General features: G+C 42.8%; 1 protein-coding gene across 9 annotated transcripts in view; it reads left to right on the top strand.

The window, feature by feature from the left end:
• TTBK1 (tau tubulin kinase 1) overlaps window positions 1-17,532 on the top strand; it is a 119,088-nt gene that overhangs the window by 20,706 nt on the left and 80,850 nt on the right. For all 9 annotated transcript variants that reach the window (XM_074578777.1, XM_074578776.1, XM_074578781.1 and 6 more), the window contains one exon: window positions 6,223-6,370. In XM_074578777.1, the coding sequence (XP_074434878.1) occupies window positions 6,223-6,370 (148 nt within the window). The remainder of the gene's footprint in view (window positions 1-6,222; window positions 6,371-17,532) is intronic.

Here is a 17,532-nt window from a genome sequence, read left to right as displayed (position 1 = left end):
ATTGAGCCAATTTCTAATTTTAGATCAGTGTAATGTATTCCTTGAATTCCTTTCCTCGTCTCCTCCTATATGCTGGCTGACAAAGCTTTGACAAATGAAGATGTTAGTTCTCTGCAGTTAGCCTGTTGTAGTTCATTTTCCTGTTGCTCCAAGTCAGTAAATTTTGGCTGTCTGACAGCTATTATATTTTTGTTCTTACTTTTGGGGAAAGGGATGGACAGGGAGTGCTTATGCTTTTTATCAAAACTTTTGGACTTGAACAAGTATTCTTTTGAGTCATCATTCTTTACTTTCAGATATTTTTGATGCTTTGACTGGATGAAATTTGGACATTACTGGAACCACGTGACTTTTGTTGAGACCCCAGAGGGTGACTTGATCCACACATGCTCTGAATGATGTGAACTGCCTTGTTCGGGCGAAGCAACAAAGTCAAACATAACTTGTACTTGCTTTGAACTAGGTATTGATCTTAAGGCAGAATGGATGTATCTATTTCACCTAAGCGCTTTGTACTGGGGATTAACTACTGAGACTTATTAGCAAGACAGAGTTGGCAGCTCCTGCACTGAACTTTGAGTACAAGTGGTGACTCTTGTACATGTGTAAGCTCTTTTGTCAGGTGCAATTCTTGAACTGCAGTTTTGGCTACACTGGTCCTTACTCTTTTTATTTGGGAAACCTTGCTGGAAGCTGCACAAACTTTTGTGGACTCTTCACCTTCTCTTGGTCACAAAGGCCATTTATGGTTCCAAGAGGGAACTTAGGACAAGGAAGGTGCTTTGTCAGTCTTGGGGCCCGTTTTGGTCTCACTGTGCAGAATTGCTTTAAGTGGACTTTGGAAGGTCTTCAGATGATCTAGAATGGGGTTTGTTGACTTCTCCTTGATTGGCTTCTCAGTTCATGTCTGTTTTATATAAGTTAGTTTTCCCTTGAGATCATTATAACTCCAGTCCTCCTAAGCAAGTTGAGTGGACTCTTGAGAGTTTGGTGAATATAGGTCTGCTCTTCCTCACCTGTTGTTAAGTCAGATGAGGCCTGGTAGCCATTTGTGGACCAAGTAGCCCACTGAGTTGGGCTGCAGGAGTTGTAGGCTTCACTATAGAAGTGCTCCTAAAAGGCAGTCACAGTAGTCACTGTTTGACCTTGTCAGCATTTGAAGCCTGTGGGTGACAGCTTTGACCCTGGCTGAGTTCACCATAGCTGAAGCATTGGTTTGGTCCTTTGCTCTGGATTCAGAGCCCATGTTCCTGTTCCTGACCTTGCCACCAGTCCTGAGACTGAAACACTCATGCCTTGGTCCTAGAGCGTTTTCCTGGGAAGGTCTAGTCTTTATATCATATCCTTGGAAGGCAGACTTTGATTAGAGCAGTGGTGTCTTATACAATTGCTGAATAAAAGGCTAAATTTGTAATTGAAGGCTAGTTTTGATTGAGGGTGGGGGGGTCTTGCCTTGGTTTTTTGAACTGTCCCGCTGTGAGTACTGATTCCTGTTTAATGGCAAGGCTGTGTGGTGTTGTTTTGGGGTTTTTTTATTTTAATAGGCTCTGGAGAATTGTGCTGCAAGAGTCTTTTCAGGATAAATCCAAAATATTTCAGAATATTTAAAGGAGACTTCAAAGGGAGCCATCTGTGTGCTGTGTAACTACTGATACATCCAGGAGGCCTTTTCAGAGTGGCTTCTCCCATCAGGATATGGCTGGTTTCTGTCAGTAGTCCTGAGTTCAGTTTGGGGAATTACTGGAATCTCATAGTTGTAGGCTGCCACACTGAGGGGGTCAAGTAGAGTGGCTTTTTGGTGACAGTGTACTCCAAGGGCCTAATGTGGCATGAAACCTCTTAGAATATGGAAGAAGCACTGCAATGAGCTGTATGGTCGTGTGGCCATTAAGATGCTGAAAGGACTGAAATCATGTCTGAGATGTAGCTTGCTTCATTTTAGTTGTCTGTGTGCAAGTCCAAATAGATACCTGTGTTTGATCAGAGGAATCGTTCACGTGACTCTACAGGCTGTAATGGGAACCTGGACACCCAGCTCACATTCAGGCTCATGCATTTAAGTAGAACGAATCCTGCTGGTGTTGTCAGCCTGTATCCCGGTCTTAAAAGTAAATGGTCTGGTGGAAGGTAGGAAACATGATGAGAAGAGAATATTCAAAGAGCAGTGAGGCTTAGCATGGGCCGGTGACTCATGATTACCACTTAGGTGATTCTTGTGAGATGTTCCCTTCTCTTTCTTGACTTTGCGTTTAATGGTTTTATTTTCTTGAGTGGTATATGCCCATCACTCCTTTGTGTCCAGCGGAAGGCTGTGCTGAGTTCACCTTAAACAGTGAACTTCCACAGAGTACCCAAGCAATGAGGAAATGCATGTGTGGTGAGCCCTTGACCTCAGCCAAGACCTTGAGTTGCAAGATAACAACTTGCTCTGCAACAATGAAAAGGAAATGGCTGCTGATGGCCTCTGGATGTTGCTGAAAAATCAAGGAGGATGGCAGTGCTGGGAATGATGAATAGGACCATCTGGTGTGCTGGGAAAAGTATGCCAGAGAATAATTTCCATAAGAGGGTGAGAAAGGATGTGAGGATGTAGAGGCAGCTTGAGGGCTCTTGGACAGTGAGGTGCATCCATTGGCTGGAATGTGTGTATAAAATCAGTTTTATAATCATAGAATGGTTAGAGTTGGAAGGGACCTCAAAGATCATGTAGTTCCAACCCCCCTGCCATGGGCAGGGACACCTCCCACTAGACCAGGCTGCCCAAAGCCCCATCCAGCCTGGCCTTGAACACTTCCAGGGATGGGGCATTCACAACTTCCCTGGGCAACCTGTTCCAGTGCCTCACCACCCTCACAGTAAAGAGTTTCTTCCTCATATCTAATCTAAATCTCCCCTCTTTCAGTTTAAAACCGCTACCCTTCATCATATCACTACACTCCCTTACAAAGAGTCCCTCCCCATCTTTCCTGTAGGTCCCCTTTAGGTACTGGAAGGCCGCTATAAGGTCTCCCTGGAGCCTTCTCTTCTCCGGGCTGAACAACCCCAACTCTCTCAGCCTGTCCTCATAGCAGAGGTGCTCCAGCCCTCTGATCATCTTTGTGGCCCTCCTCTGGATTCACTCCAACAGGTCCATGTCCTTCTTATATTGAGGGCTCCAGAGCTGGACACAGTACTCCAAGTGGGGTCTCACCAAAGCAGAGCAGAGGGGCAGAATCACCTCCCTTGACCTGCTGGCCATGCTTCTTTTGATGCAGCCCAGGATACAGTTGGCTTTCTGGGCTGTGTGCACACATTTACAGATCATATTGAGCTTCTCATCAACCAACGCCCCCAAGTGCTTCTCCTCAGAGCTGCTCTCAAGCCATTTTCCACCCAACCTGTATTTGTGCCTGGGATTGCCGTGACCCAGGTGCAGGACCTTGCACTTGGCCTGGTTGAACTTCATAAGGTTCCCACAGGCCCACCTCTCAAGCCTGTCCAAGTCCCTCTGGATGGCATCCCTTCCCTCCAGCATGTCGAACACACCACACAGCTTGGTGTGGTTGGCCAAATTCCTGAGGGTGCACTCAATCCCACTGTCCATGTCCCCAGCAAAGATGTTACACAGCACTGGCCCCAGTACCAGCCCCTGAGGAATGCCACTTGCCACTTGGTCACTGAGCCCTTGACTGCAACTGTGAGTGCAGCCGGTTTCCTGATTCAGCAAAGCTTTGGTCTTGATCTCATTTCATTTTGCATTTGTTGCTCTGTAGACTTATATGGGTCCTCCCATTTGGCTGTTTTCCCAGGTGAGCAGAAGTTAGAACGCCTGCACCTTTCTTCCTGAACCTGTTCCTGTGATGCACATGTTCTTTTGCTTTTTCTGAGGTAGCAGTCCTAGTCTGTTCTTAGTCTTTTTAGGCTCCTGGTCATTCTTTTAATCCTGAAATGAACCACTTCTAACTCAGTGAGAGCCTAGGTGGTCAGTATTGTACATGACTAGACCTTCCTACAGATCCTTATAGTGCCGCTATCCTAATCATATTACTGTGTTGTTCCATTTATATTCTAGTAGCTTTGCATTTTGACAGCTGTGTTGGACATGGGAGCTCTCCCTGTTAAGGCTAGCGAATGGAAAAGGATCATTGTGTGCATCTGTGCTGGCTCAGCAATATTTCTTCCCAGATCCATTTCTTGAATTTGGAATCCAATGAGCTGTTTGGGTCGCCTATGTTTCTTGTCCATCCCAGCTATGTTGTGTTATATTTATTACCACTGACTTTTGCTTACTATGTTACCTATTTTCTCACTGAGACTTTTTTAATCTTCCTCAGAGTCCTTCCAGATCCCAACTAAACTTTTTGCCTTCTGCAGCTTTTACTGTCCCTCTCCCTTTTCCTTCTGTGTTGTCAATACGTCAGGCAACAGAAGATCTTGTGGACTGAATCCTGAGGTATTAGCTGGCATGTTGTTGCTATGCTGAACGTAGCACTGTTTTGATAGAAAGATTTTTAATAGCCAGCTCACTTAGTGTGAATTTCCAAGTAGAAATAGGGCTGTACTGTAATAATGTATGAATAATGTGTGGTGACCTGCTTATTGGGCTGTTTACTGTATGAATATGCCTCTTTAGCCCAGTGGAAGGTTGTGAGGAAAAATAACAAGTAAAAGGAGAAGAAGAAGGACTCCTGGCAGCAACTCTCAAAGGGTTATCAAGAAGTAGCTTCAGAGACAATAGTCAGGCTGTTAATACGAAACCCACTACCTTCTTCATGCAGAGCTGATTTTTCTTGACCTGGGAGCCAGAAAAGCAAATGATTCAGGTTACCTTAAAAAAAAAAAAAACGCAAACAAACCTGCCCTTGAGAGGCAGGGCCCTTTGTTCAGCAAACTGGACAGATGCACAAACTGGACAGGCCTTCTGGAGCGCAGAAGACACTAAAATATCATCTAAACCTCATTAAAGATTGCGTAAGATCCACGTTTAACTATCTGCCTGATTTAAACTCCTTTTTCTCTTCAAGTGTCATTGCTGCCGTTGGGAAGAAGCAATGCTCAGGGCTTCCTCAGCAGTCGCGAGCAGAGGGAACACAAAATGCTGAAGGGAAGGGCTGCAGCTAGGTTCAGTGAACAAGCGCTGAGCAGATCAAAGGAGCCCTGATGTAGCTCTGCTGTAAACATGAGTTTGTTCATGGGCAGCATAGTATTCTTTAAATATATTTAAAGAAAAACAAATATAAAATAATTTTCCTGGCGTAGACATTGACGCTTGCAACACGTTAGGAGTCTGTCTTATACATGCATATGTGCATATGCTGTCAAGTCCCAGCAGAAGGAGAATCAAGGAATCACCTTCCAGGAAAGGCAGAGGATCCCAGCTTGCTCTCTGAGTGGGTGGCTACTCTAGAACAGGCAGACGATCTATCTCTAGCAGGGGCACATCAAATATGCTGCAACTTAGACATCTTTAGCTTTGAGTTTATGTCAATTGAAATTGTTTTGATTTCCAAGCAGTGATATCCTTCTATTGTGAAACAGTCTTTAATTTTGCTCAGAAACTTTAATTTTGCTCGGTGTGGTTTAAAATTAAAAAGAAAAAAAAAGAGAGAGAAAGAGAGAATGAGAAACAATGGAGTTATACTTGTGGCTTGTACGTAACTGTTTTGTGGTGATGCAGTTGGCAGTTCTCTGAAATGTGTCACTGAAGTAACCTCACTAGCAGAGCAGGTCAAGCAACCTGTAAAATATTCCAGTGGATGTTTTTTTCTGTATTTAAAATCCTGTGAAAGAGATGTAAACTTCATTTAACTTATTTCTTGAAAGCATTAGTTCCAACTACCATGGTTGTGTTTTGCTGCCGAGATGTGTTTGTTGAGAGGGAATGACAGTTTTTATCTACCATGGTCTGGATAGTGGTTCTACTATCTCCTTGAAGGGTCTTTCCTTGAATTTTTGCAAGAGCAATGCTGAAGTAATAGGCGTTATCATTTGCTTTTAAATGTATCACATGTCATCGCTTGCTAGGCTTGTTCTTTGTTGTTACAAAAATGAATTTATACATAGCACAGTCAAGTGGGTAGCTGGACTTTTGCCTAGCTGTGCAGTGAAGGGATTCAGGCACAGCACAGATTGGGAGCTGGGCTTGTTCTCCTTATGCAGTAAAGAAGCTAGTCCCTGGCTCTGTGAGAGCCAATTTGATGTGGTCTCTCATCCATTGTACCAAATCTCTTCGTACTTTTCTAGTTGAAGAAGATTGGTGGTGGTGGCTTTGGGGAGATCTATGAGGCGATGGATCTGCTGACCCGTGAGAATGTGGCCTTGAAAGTGGAATCAGCCCAGCAGCCCAAGCAAGTTCTCAAGATGGAAGTGGCTGTCCTGAAAAAGCTGCAAGGTAAGGCAGAAAGCTCTTTGGAAGTGCTAAAGGTCACTGTGCATGTTAACAATTAGAATCCAAAGTTGCAAATGTTTTTTATAATTTTCAGATTCCATCTATATGTGAAGTTACATTAAGCCATTCAGCTCAGAAAGTTATTACATTCTGCAAAGCGTCCTGCTCAAGGGAGTTCCAACCACAGGGACTATTTTTGTCTGATAGGCTGTAAGAACAATGAGGAATCTTGAACTGAACTGTTGGTACACTGGTCTGTGCAATCTAGTGATACTGATGAGATAATAAGGAATAGAGCAAGCAGTGCCGGCCTAAGAAATGAGGTTAGCTGATTGCCTCCCAGAGGACCAGGACAATGTTTATGACTGTGAGCATGACGGACTCTCCAAGTAAAATGGTTGACTAGTAGATGAGTGCAAAAAGGGGTTTACATGAAGTATAGGGAAACTGGCAATTAGTTAATTTTTCCTGTACCTGACTGTCCTGAAGGCAAAGTATGAAATGATTTTAGGCCTTTTAGTCTGGGGAGTGGTGGTTTTGAATTATGTTAATTTGAATTATATGCCTATTCTTAATTTTCCCTAACACAGTTTTGTATTGGTTTGGATGTTGAAGTCAACCCTGGGACCATTGATTTCTAAGTTGACCTTGGCAAAGCTTATAAGCAGGTTTCAAACTGACTGGGAAGCAGCAAAATGGAAGCCTTCCTTGACTCATATCCAACCCTGCTTCTACTTAAGAAATTACACTGAAAGGGGACTTGCCTTATGCTAGGATGCTGTTTTCTGTTTGCTCAGGTGAAACTATAAACAAGGCTAAAAGTTAAAACTTCCTGTGCTGATCTTTAAAGTCACAGTCATTTTCAGGAGTGGACTGGTAGCGCAGGGTGAAGGAAGTCAGCCAGTATCCCCAAGGCGTTTGCTATGCTGATGGGATACAGTTTAACACCACGGGGTGCAAGGGAGCAATCCTGCTGCAGTTGTTCCTGGCTGAAGGAACAGTGAGGGGGCTTCTTCTAAAAACTGATTGCTAGAGGAGGATGTAAACAAGAGATTTCCAAATCTGCCTTTGAGGATCAGAGAACTGCTGTTTGCTCAAGTGCATTGCGCATGATTTCCTTGTGAAGGCCAGCTATTGACAGGTACAGTTTACATGTTGTAGTATTGTATGCCTTTGAAGGGATGTTCCTTTTTGCATTATTCCCACTTGGGCTGAGGAAACACCTTCCCATGAAGCAGTGAGTAGCATCTTTATCACCAGGGCTTATGCTTCAGAGAGAGTATGGTGGCCCTATGTCCGTGTCTATACCTCTGCCCTTACACAAAATCTCCAGAGATATGATTGAATTAGAGGGGGCGACTGTTGCAGATCTTGTGAAACAGAGTTTACTCAGTGTTTGCGACAGGTAACCTCTGGGTAAAAGTCAGTGAATTATTTTGGAAGGTCAAATAGTTTTCCACAGTCCAGCTCTTAAGGGGAGGACTGATAAGGCCTTTTTTGAATACACCGTATTATAATAGATGCAGCTGAGCTGTGCAAAGAGAATCGCAACGAAGGAGAAATCAACCCAGGTCCTTAGGAGGAAGGTTTCTGTTGATCTGTGAAAGGCCCGGATACACAGAACTCCCAGAGAACAGCAGAGCAGGTAGCTGAGGTCTGAAAGCAACGTAGTGAGGGCAAGACAGGCAGAGATTTAGATTTTTACATTTGGTTGTACACTTGGAACTGCTCTGAATTGAGTGAGAGTGTGACTGTGTAGAGCAACAGACTATTAAAATACCAAGAGACGATGCCATCATGCTGGCTAGTGTCAATACGTGGTACATCCAGGGCAGGGAATGCTTGAAAAGCATGACCTGAAGTTGCCAAATCAGAACTAGCATCAGAAAATGTGCAAGGAGTTGACTAATACACGTGCTTTGACATCAATGTTTATTTATGGAAAATAGTTGAGAATACCAAATGCTTGAAAAAACACCCACAGTAGTACACAGCATGATCCTGGTAATTGGGGAGAGGGCGTGGTGGTGTGTGAAATTAGGACAGTCCCTTGGCAAAGCAGTTAGCAAATATTAAGGGACAGAAAAGGCAGAAGAAGCAGAATTGATTATGCATCAGCTATCCCACGTTTAAGAATGACAAACTACTTCAGCCATATTTTTATAAATCAAGCTGTTCTGTGAAGAATTTAGCTTTTTGGGTTCAAGGTTAATCCCCAAATGTCTTACTGAAATAAATGATAAAGTTAAAATAAGAAATAAGGTTGAGAGAGTTGGGAATCATGTATTGTGTATGTTTTCACTGTGAGCTGTTGCGAAAAGGTGTGAAACATTTCAGAAAGGGAGATGCTGACTTTATCCAAACAGTTCACGGATGGAGGAAATTGGTGGTATTACCATAGGTGATATGGTCGGTTCATGGTTTTCCAGGTGAAAAGCAAGGGAACACTGTTGTCTAAAATTCCTTTGCACTTTTCTGGTAGAATTTAACATTGCAGTTCTTTTTAAATAGTACAACTTTATTGTTTTCTGTTTAGGTATCATACCAACATTAAAGGACTAATGAGCTGCCACTCTTTTCAGAGCTTGTGATCAGTGTCTTGCAAGTTGCTAGAGCGTCACGGAGTTTGGCATAGAGAAGGCTGGCCATTACCCCGTATTGCAGACCTACTTCAGGACCTGGTTTAGGTGCAGCCCGACCTCTCAGTGCAGTAGCTCCTGATTGGTTTGGACTGCAGGCTGTTGCCAACAGTCAGACTTTCTGGGACACTTTCTGCAATAGCCACATAAGTAACACAGCTGCAGGTCCCTCACAATGTCCTTTCTGCACTGTCAGTCCACACAGAACAGCTGCAGAACTAATGAGTTAATGACTCTTCTGGAGAGTCTCTATACCTTCTAAGAAAACACTGTGTGTATTTTTCTACTGTGAGGCTGGTAGCTTTTTTTTTGCCACGAGCGTGGTCAAACACTGTCACAGGTTGCCCAGAGCGGTTGTGGAGTCTCCATCCTTGGAGATGCGCAAAACCCAACTGGATGTCTCCATGGACAACCTGCTGTAGCTGTCTCTGCTTGAAAAGTGGTAGGGGACCAGATGACCTCAAAAGGTCCCGTCCGACAAAAATGATTCTGTAAAACTTGTGCTTGGCTATGTGAGATCACTGCCACTTCAGTATCTCTCAACTGCCCTGTAGATTCATTCTGTTCTGTTCTTCCTTGATTTGATTTTTCTAGATGTGTAGTGCTTTTTCGTTACCTGTTTAGATATTAATGTCTTTGCCAAAGGCAAAGTTATTTCTGACTTGTATTCTTGCTTGCAAGGATTGTAGATCATCTTCTGACCAACCTTCCAAATCTTTATACTATCTTGGGGCTGGGAAGCACCAGCAATGGTGTCCTTTTAGGCTTTGGGTGAAACATGATTGAGAAGTCAGCTTACAGAGTTTCTTGCTCAAGCAGGTGAGGAGCTGAAGCTCTCAGTTGTCCTGTTGTTGCACATTTACCCAAAAAGTTTCCAGCAAAATTTCTGGGTTTTTTCTTGCCTTCCATGGGCTATTTTAGTGAAAATCAAAACCTCTTGGTCCCACAGAGTTGCTGTAGAGTATTTCCCTGTTCAGGCTGTAGGGCTCAGGACATTCTGTTTGGTGATACTTTATCTGGCCAATACTAATCAGAGTACCACAAGGTAACATTTCTTTTTCGTCTTTGTCAAGCACTGTTTGGCTTACATTGTCCTGTTGCTCCTCTATTCTGACAGGGCCTTGGCCATTTACTCGTTGTGTGTTGGTAAGTTTTCTTGGGGAACAGAGAAATTGCATTCTCTTTTTCGTACCGTTAGGAATGTTGACCGCAGCATCACAATGTGTATTACTGTCCTTGCTGCTCAAGGAGGCCTTCACCCTCCACAGTGCCGGATTTTACCCCTGTCATCGTTGCAGCATGAGCATATGGGATCTTCCATGATGCCAGGCCTCTTCCATGAGGGTCACCATTTGAAAACAAGTCTTTCTTTCCAAATCCTCACCATGCGGTGGCATTCAGGCAAGCACACCTTGTTGTAGAACCAGTGGCCACTAGAGATTATAACCTTGGACCTCTCTTTTACTTGAGATCCCACCATGTGTTTACCCACTGTCTGCTGTAGGTGAAGTCCTCTGCTACTTATCAATACCAGCCTGAGCAACCCTTTTGGCCTGACTACAGGAGTTGCTCACCACTTCTGTTGGGCTTGATTATCTCTGCCTTATCTGTCCCTTCCGTGGATGAAGGAGTAAACAGGACTAAGTTTACCTTGAGGATCAGAAAATTTTCATTCCTTGAAGAAGGCTGCTGGGTGTCATGGAGAGTCCAAGGAACCACATCAGAGAGTAAACTTTTGCAGTAACAGATTCTTATATACATATTTATCTCTAAAATATGCAATAAGTATCAAGAAATACGGAAATTATGCCCAAAATTCATGGTGTACAGCAATAAGAAATGTGTGTATGTAGTTGGGTAGCATAGGGATAATAAATCAAATAGTATGAAAAAAGATAATAAGAAAAATAATTTTAAAGACAGCTAATAGAGAATTACCCTATTAGGGATGAAAATCTTACCTATAACAAATTCAGAAACTGTTTCAGGGATAGTTTGGCACATCTGCACAGGGAACTTCTGCATGAATACAGCTTCTATGTCAGAAGAATACCATTTTAGTGCCAAGCCTTCATTTTATTACCTTAATCACTACTGTAAAATTATCTTTAGTGACATAAATGTATATGATTGTACCATTTGAACGTAATTTTAACCTATTGGGCTTTTCTACTTTGCAGTCAAGCATTTTGAAACCAAGCCTAAGCTGCATTGGCAAAGTAGTTCTTGCAGGTACACCTTCTCTCCAGCGGAGAAGGATGCTGGTTTAGTTGTATCTGCAAGTGTTTTGCTGTGTAGACAAGCCTTTTCATCACATATGTTAAAAAGCGAATGGAAATAAGATCTGTGTGCCTAATTAGCAACTTAATTATCCAGACAGCACGAACGGCCTTTGCTGGGTTTTCTGTGTTTCACACGCTTAAGCTATGTCTACGTTCGTGAGCAGTACGTTACCAGCAGATCAGTGGATGGAAGCAGTTGCTCAGGCCTATGCATCTCCAGCAAATATGGCTTGGGGATTTTACGCCATAAACAGCATGTGTTTTGGGGATCTTCCTTTGGGTTAGTTTTAATCTGGTCCCCCTGTCTGAGGGACCAGTTGTTGGTTTGGACTGTCTTCTTTAGGATTTGGGGAGTATTTGGTGTGTAGCTGGAATGGAGCTTCTAGGTCTGTTTGCTCAGAAATGTTTCTATGACCCAAAGCCACTCTGTGAACAACACTGACATGATAATTGCAATGGTTTAAGGCAGTATGGGGGCTTGTTTTAAAACCGCATTGCTATTATAAAGCAGGACTCTGAGACTCCTGTTCTTTGGAATTATTGGGAGAAAAAACGGGATGGTTTCTTGTCATTGAGCACGTCGATGGAAGAGCCTGTCACTTCTAGAAAAGCAGATGTTTTTACATATCTTCAATGCTTTTCTAATCCTTTGGAATACAGACAGAAAGAAATCTGCCTGCTCTCTCTGTGACTTTTTTTCCCCACCCTGCATTTGCTGTGGAGCGACATTCAGGTGAAATACTATCCGCGCTCTGTTTCCTATCTCTGAGGTCTTTAAGGTTAATCAAAACCCAATGGCTCTGTTAGAGCAGCTCTTGTAGAGCTTTTGAGGTGCTTGACTTGAGCTACCTCAGTGTCATTCTGCCTTTCCGACAGCAGCCTTAATTGCAGAAATAGTGAAGCAGTATCCCTGATTAAATCCGGTGGATTGTTTTCTCTAGCTTTCAGGCTGCTGCAGAGAGGGGTGTGGAAACCATCTTTACATGCCAAACCAGGCACTGTGCCTGCTCTAGATGCTCAACTGGGGCTGCGTGAGGCCCAGCAGCAGATGCTTTGAATTCAAAAGTGTTCTTCCTGTCCTTACCCACTTCTTGATAGGTCCCTCTGGGAGCACTCAGAGGGCTTGTGAGACTCGGACGGTGCAAAAGGATCTCTCACGAGGTGTGCACTTCAGATGCCTTCTGGTCCGCAGGCTTCCAAAAATTTGGGTGTGGCCACGGCATTCAGTTTCCTGTGCTGGGATTCTCCTTGGAGCAGCGTAACAGCCAGATTGTCAGTTAAAGTGGCCAGGTTATTCTGGTGCTGAGCACTGTTTTCTGTTCATCCGCAGTGGCAATTTTGCCCTGGTGTGAGGCTGCGAGGCCCCATGTACTTGCCTTCGACCTCACTCAGCAGCCAGATATTCCTAAGTTCTCTTCAGTGTGTCATTGTCTTTGTAAATGCCTTCTTTTCAGTGTGACCGATCTCATTGCGTAGGACTGATTAATTTTATTCTGCAGTGCAGAGATCTTCTGCATATTGAGTAGTTGTGCAAGATGCAGCCTGGTCACAGGCATTGTAGTTTTTGAGTACCTGATTTTATTACAGCAGATAGCGAAGCAGGTCTGTGTTGCTTGTTCCCTGGTTACTGTCAGGGCTTGGACAGGTAAGGGTTTCCTAACAAAATAAGGGAAGGAAGGGGATCTTGCTTGTTTTTTTCTCATTTGCCAGTCCTAGTCTTTTCTTTTTGCATATGTGGGTTTTTCATGTGAAAGTGGTGCCTTAATTCTCTGTGATTCAGTTTCTGTTACTTTTGTAGACACATTTTATATGTTTCTGTAGTATTTTGCTAGGTTGATGTAACCAAGCTATTTGTAAAGGCCGGAAAGCAGGGTAAATTACTCTTGGCAGGTCTTTAGGCTATGACAGGGTGGCAGATTCAGGCACCTGATGTAGCTCTGATGTAGCCTCTCTGCTCAGCACTGCATTTTTCCATGTGGAAGAGTCCTATGGGTGTTTGAATGAACTGGCCTTTGGGCCACATGTTTTCTGTGTCAACTGTGGTGTCGCAGGATGGGGGAAGGACATGGGATGGATGAAAGAGGATTTAAAACATAATTTTTTTGAGGCTTTGTTGAATTCTTGCTCCTTTGCTATTCTGCTTTGCCATGTGTTGGATCTATTATCAATTGCTTATCTTAAAGTCTTTAGTGGTCTTGGGAAATAAGAAGAGGATATTATGCCATGCCAGGTCAGGTAGTTTTGCCTTTTACTCTTTGATTAGAAGATGATGATCAGCCTTTTGTTTTTATATGCATTAGTTCGTTCATTTATTACAGAAGCACTAGCAAGGTTAACCCAGTTGATTAAATCCTAGTTGGTTACTATTGGATAATGTAGTTATTTAAGCCTTACTTCCAACATAGAATTTGTTTCCTTTCATATTCTAAACTCCTTGTTTCCAGCTGCGTTGACAAGTCCCTGAAGTCAGCTAGTTTGTCTGGCCAGAAATGAAACTTGCTAACTGCAAAGGAAAGAAAACTGTATGCTAGTCAGCTTTGCCAAGATACAGACACCATTTTCAAGTGAAGTTAGAAGATGATGAAAATAATTCTCATTTCATTTTCTAGTCCTATGGATCCTCCATTTCTTTAGAGTGTTTGTACAGAAGTGAATTCAATATCCTCACAATACAAAATCTGTGATTAGCTGATAAACCTGATACTGATGTCGACAGGCGAATAAAAAACAGGATAGCTGTAAAATGTATATTCTGTCTATAATGTAGAGTCTGAGAAATAGCTGCATCATTCCAAATGCCGGTGAGAGCAATTGTATAGCTAGATGTCCACAACTGTGCATATAATTGAGACCCTGGCAGTGCCAAGTGCTCAAGCAAATTACGTCACTAAGCACTTGAGCTTTTCCTATGTAGTTGTCTTTAAGGTTGAGCTGTGCCTTGCTGGTTGTTTTTGGCCGGCAGTGTACCATTGGTTTTGATTACCGGAATAAAAAGATACTTGACTGATGATTCTGGAATTAAGCCAAGTTTGTGATTAGAGAGGTCAGAGGTCCCTGCTGATGCGAGAGGCAGGCCTTAAAGAAACATGAGTGTTTGACATGGATAGATCCAGAGGATAATTTAGGCTGGCAGGGAGCACCTCTGGAGGTCTCCAGTACAACCTCCTGCTCCAAGCAGAAAGAAATAGATCAGGTTGCTCTGAGCCTTTTCCGGTGAAGTTCTGAATGATCTCCAAAGATGGAGATCCCACAGCATCTCTGGACCCCTGTTCAAGGGTTTGACCACCCTCGTGGTGAAAAAGAAAGGACACCTAATGGGAATTTCACATGTTGCTGCTCGTGTCCGATGCCTCTCTGTGCACCTCTGAGAAACGTCAGGCTCCATCTTCTCGGCACTGTTCTGCTAGGTGGCTCCGACCAGCAGGTAGATCCCTCTCTGCTGCCTTCCTAAGGCCGAACAAATCCAGTTCTCTGACACTTTTGGCGAATGTCACGTTCTCCTTTTCCCTCAACCATCCTGGTGGCTGCTGATGGACTCGCACTATTATGTCAGTGTTGGTCTAGTACCGCAGAGGAAATCGTAGAATCATAGAAGTACAAGAATCGGTAAGGTAACAGTTATAAGAGTAACAATAATTGCGATGAGATTTATGATAATTTATGCAGAAGAAGTTTCTTCAGTGTTTTGGGTGGACTGTTAGCAATGAGACAGCTCATCTATGGAGATGAATCACAAAATAAATTTGGCATAAATTTAAAAGCTTAAATTCTTGAACTCCTTTGGGGAGAAGAGTGGTTATTTGTTTTCTGCAGGTAAAAATTCAGGAAATACAGAGTCTGCTACCAAAAAAAAACCAAACCAAGACACTTCAAATTGCAACAATAATGTCACATATTTCTTTCTTACTCTATTTATTTGATTAGTTTCATTGCTGTATTGAAAATACGTTAGGAATATTTAAGAATTTAAACGAGTAAAAGATTGGAATGAATATTGGTTTCTAGCAGTTGGAAATTGATCCATGTGGAAAAATACACTCAAAAAAGGATCATAAACTAATTTTTTAACTGCTGCGTAATGAAAGTTTTTCATGTAATGAAAGTTCTTAAGTATTAATATGGGGTTTTAATTTGTTTCTCTAGAAGGTGATGAATATCTATCCTAGGGTGGGTCTTCCAGATACTTGAAGTTATTTTTATACATGAGGACATGGCCATTGACTGTAATTTTTAAGTTCCTTCAGAACAAGGATGGTGAAGACCATTTCAGTAACCGAAATATTTTGCCTCTTACACGGTGTTATATGGGAGTTTATTACATTTATTTTATTTTAAAAGCAGCAGTAGAAAGAATATTCTTCTATGGGTGAATATTAAAGCATTGCCTTAACTAAATGGTTGGGAAAATGAATGCATGTGAAACAAAATAAAGCACGTGTTCTCTGAAATTTTTCTCAGGTCAGCGTTCGTGAAATCATGCTGACTTATTCCTCCAACCTATGTTAGTTAACAGGCCAAAACTCTTTATAATCTCTTGCTCTGTTCCTTTACTTTGTTGGAAGATAACTGCTTTGTTTTAGTAATAAAGAAATACAGACATAGGACTTATTTTCCAAAGTATGAGCTTGTGATCTTCTGTAATACCAGAGTAGCTGTTCAGCAAAGGAGCAAGTGTGATCTGGCGGTTAGTGCAGTGAAATGGTTGTGAGGCTCCCCATGCTAACTATACCTTGGAAAAACTTTTTACCTTTTCTTACTTTTCTGGGTTAAAATACACTTTGCTTCTCTCTCTGCTATGATCTTCATGCTCAAGGAGGGCATGTGTGAGGAAGGAGGGCTATTTCCTTCTGCCTTAAAGGAAAGTATGACAGTCCCGTCATCCTGGCTGCACAGCAGGTTATTAAGGTGATTGTTCTTGTGGGCTTCATAATTCTGATCAGCCTCAGGACCGATCTGCAGGAATCCCAAAGTCACGCCTGACTGTCGGCCTCCATCTGCTACTTCTGCATGGCACGAACTCCTCTGAGAGAGCAAACAGTTGTAACCTGCTGCCTCCTTTAGTTGAAAAATGAGTAAAAGCCTCGGAAACGCAGAGGGGTTGATGCTGCAAGCATTTATCCCATTTATATGACCAGCTGGCTGTACATACCCCACCTCTAAATGTGGCCTGCTGTTATATTCCTTTCTTCTCATGCAGGAATTGGCAGTCTTCCCTCTCCCCCTTTCTTCTTCCTTTCCTGGTGTTGCTTGTGTTGCAGAATAGCACATGGGAGAGCTGTTCCAGGGAGCGCCTCAATTCCTAAAACCAACAGGTCAGGTCGGAGCTCATTTTAGGCTGGAAAGGAGGATTCAGTATCAAATCAAGTCAGTTTGGGGATGTGGTCATCAAGAACTGTGAGTCAGTTCATCATTTTCAAAAATGAAAGTAAACAGAAACATGTTGTCAGCCTAAACATGCATGTAATTCTCAAAGACAATAAATTAAAAATTTAAATGCTTTTTCTTCCTGTAAGATTTTTGTGATCCAGAAAACCATTATGTTGTGGAAGAAAGTGATTTTTAAAAAAAAAAAAAAAAAAAAAGTCTCAGGAATATACTCAAAATCAGAAGAGCATGGATGTGTCTTAAGTCACAATCAAGCGTATTGGACACTAACACTGCTGTTCGCTGAAATGATTGATTTAGCTGGCCAGGCTCTCCCTGTCAGAGGATTGGTTTTTAATGTTCTTGTCTGTCGTTTTACAGCAATAAAAAGCACATGGTGTCCTGCCTATCAGTGCTTTGCAATTATTTAAAACAATAAAAGCCAGTAAAAATTGGAGCAATTTACCATACAGTAGCTCTCCTTGCCAGTTGAAACAGTCATTGTTTTGGCTGTTACCTCAATATCCATCTCCTGGTGTTCTGAAAGGCAAAGCAAAGTGGGACTCACAGTGCGTCTATAAGTAAGCCAGGCTGTGAATTTCTACGGACTTAAAGGAGTTAGGTCTGGGATGAGAGTGGACCTGCACTGGCCTGTCCATCCTGTCTGAGGCTTCTGTAGACTGCCAGTTTGCTGAAGGACACCGGTATCACAAGTTCCTAAAGAAACATAACCGGTTCTCTCTGAGGTTATCCAGATATGTTGACCTGGTAGCTACAAATCTGGCTTTGAGGCTGCCTTCACATCGATTGGCAGGCAGCATAGCCATCCATATTGGGACCCATGGCAGGAAGGTGTGTAGGACAGTTGAGGTTTGCCGGC

Source organism: Larus michahellis, chromosome 3 (genome assembly GCF_964199755.1).
Source record: "Larus michahellis chromosome 3, bLarMic1.1, whole genome shotgun sequence".
Taxonomy (NCBI): domain Eukaryota; kingdom Metazoa; phylum Chordata; class Aves; order Charadriiformes; family Laridae; genus Larus; species Larus michahellis.
The sequence above is the reverse complement of the archived record's forward strand: the minus strand, read 5'-3'. Positions and strand labels throughout refer to the sequence as shown.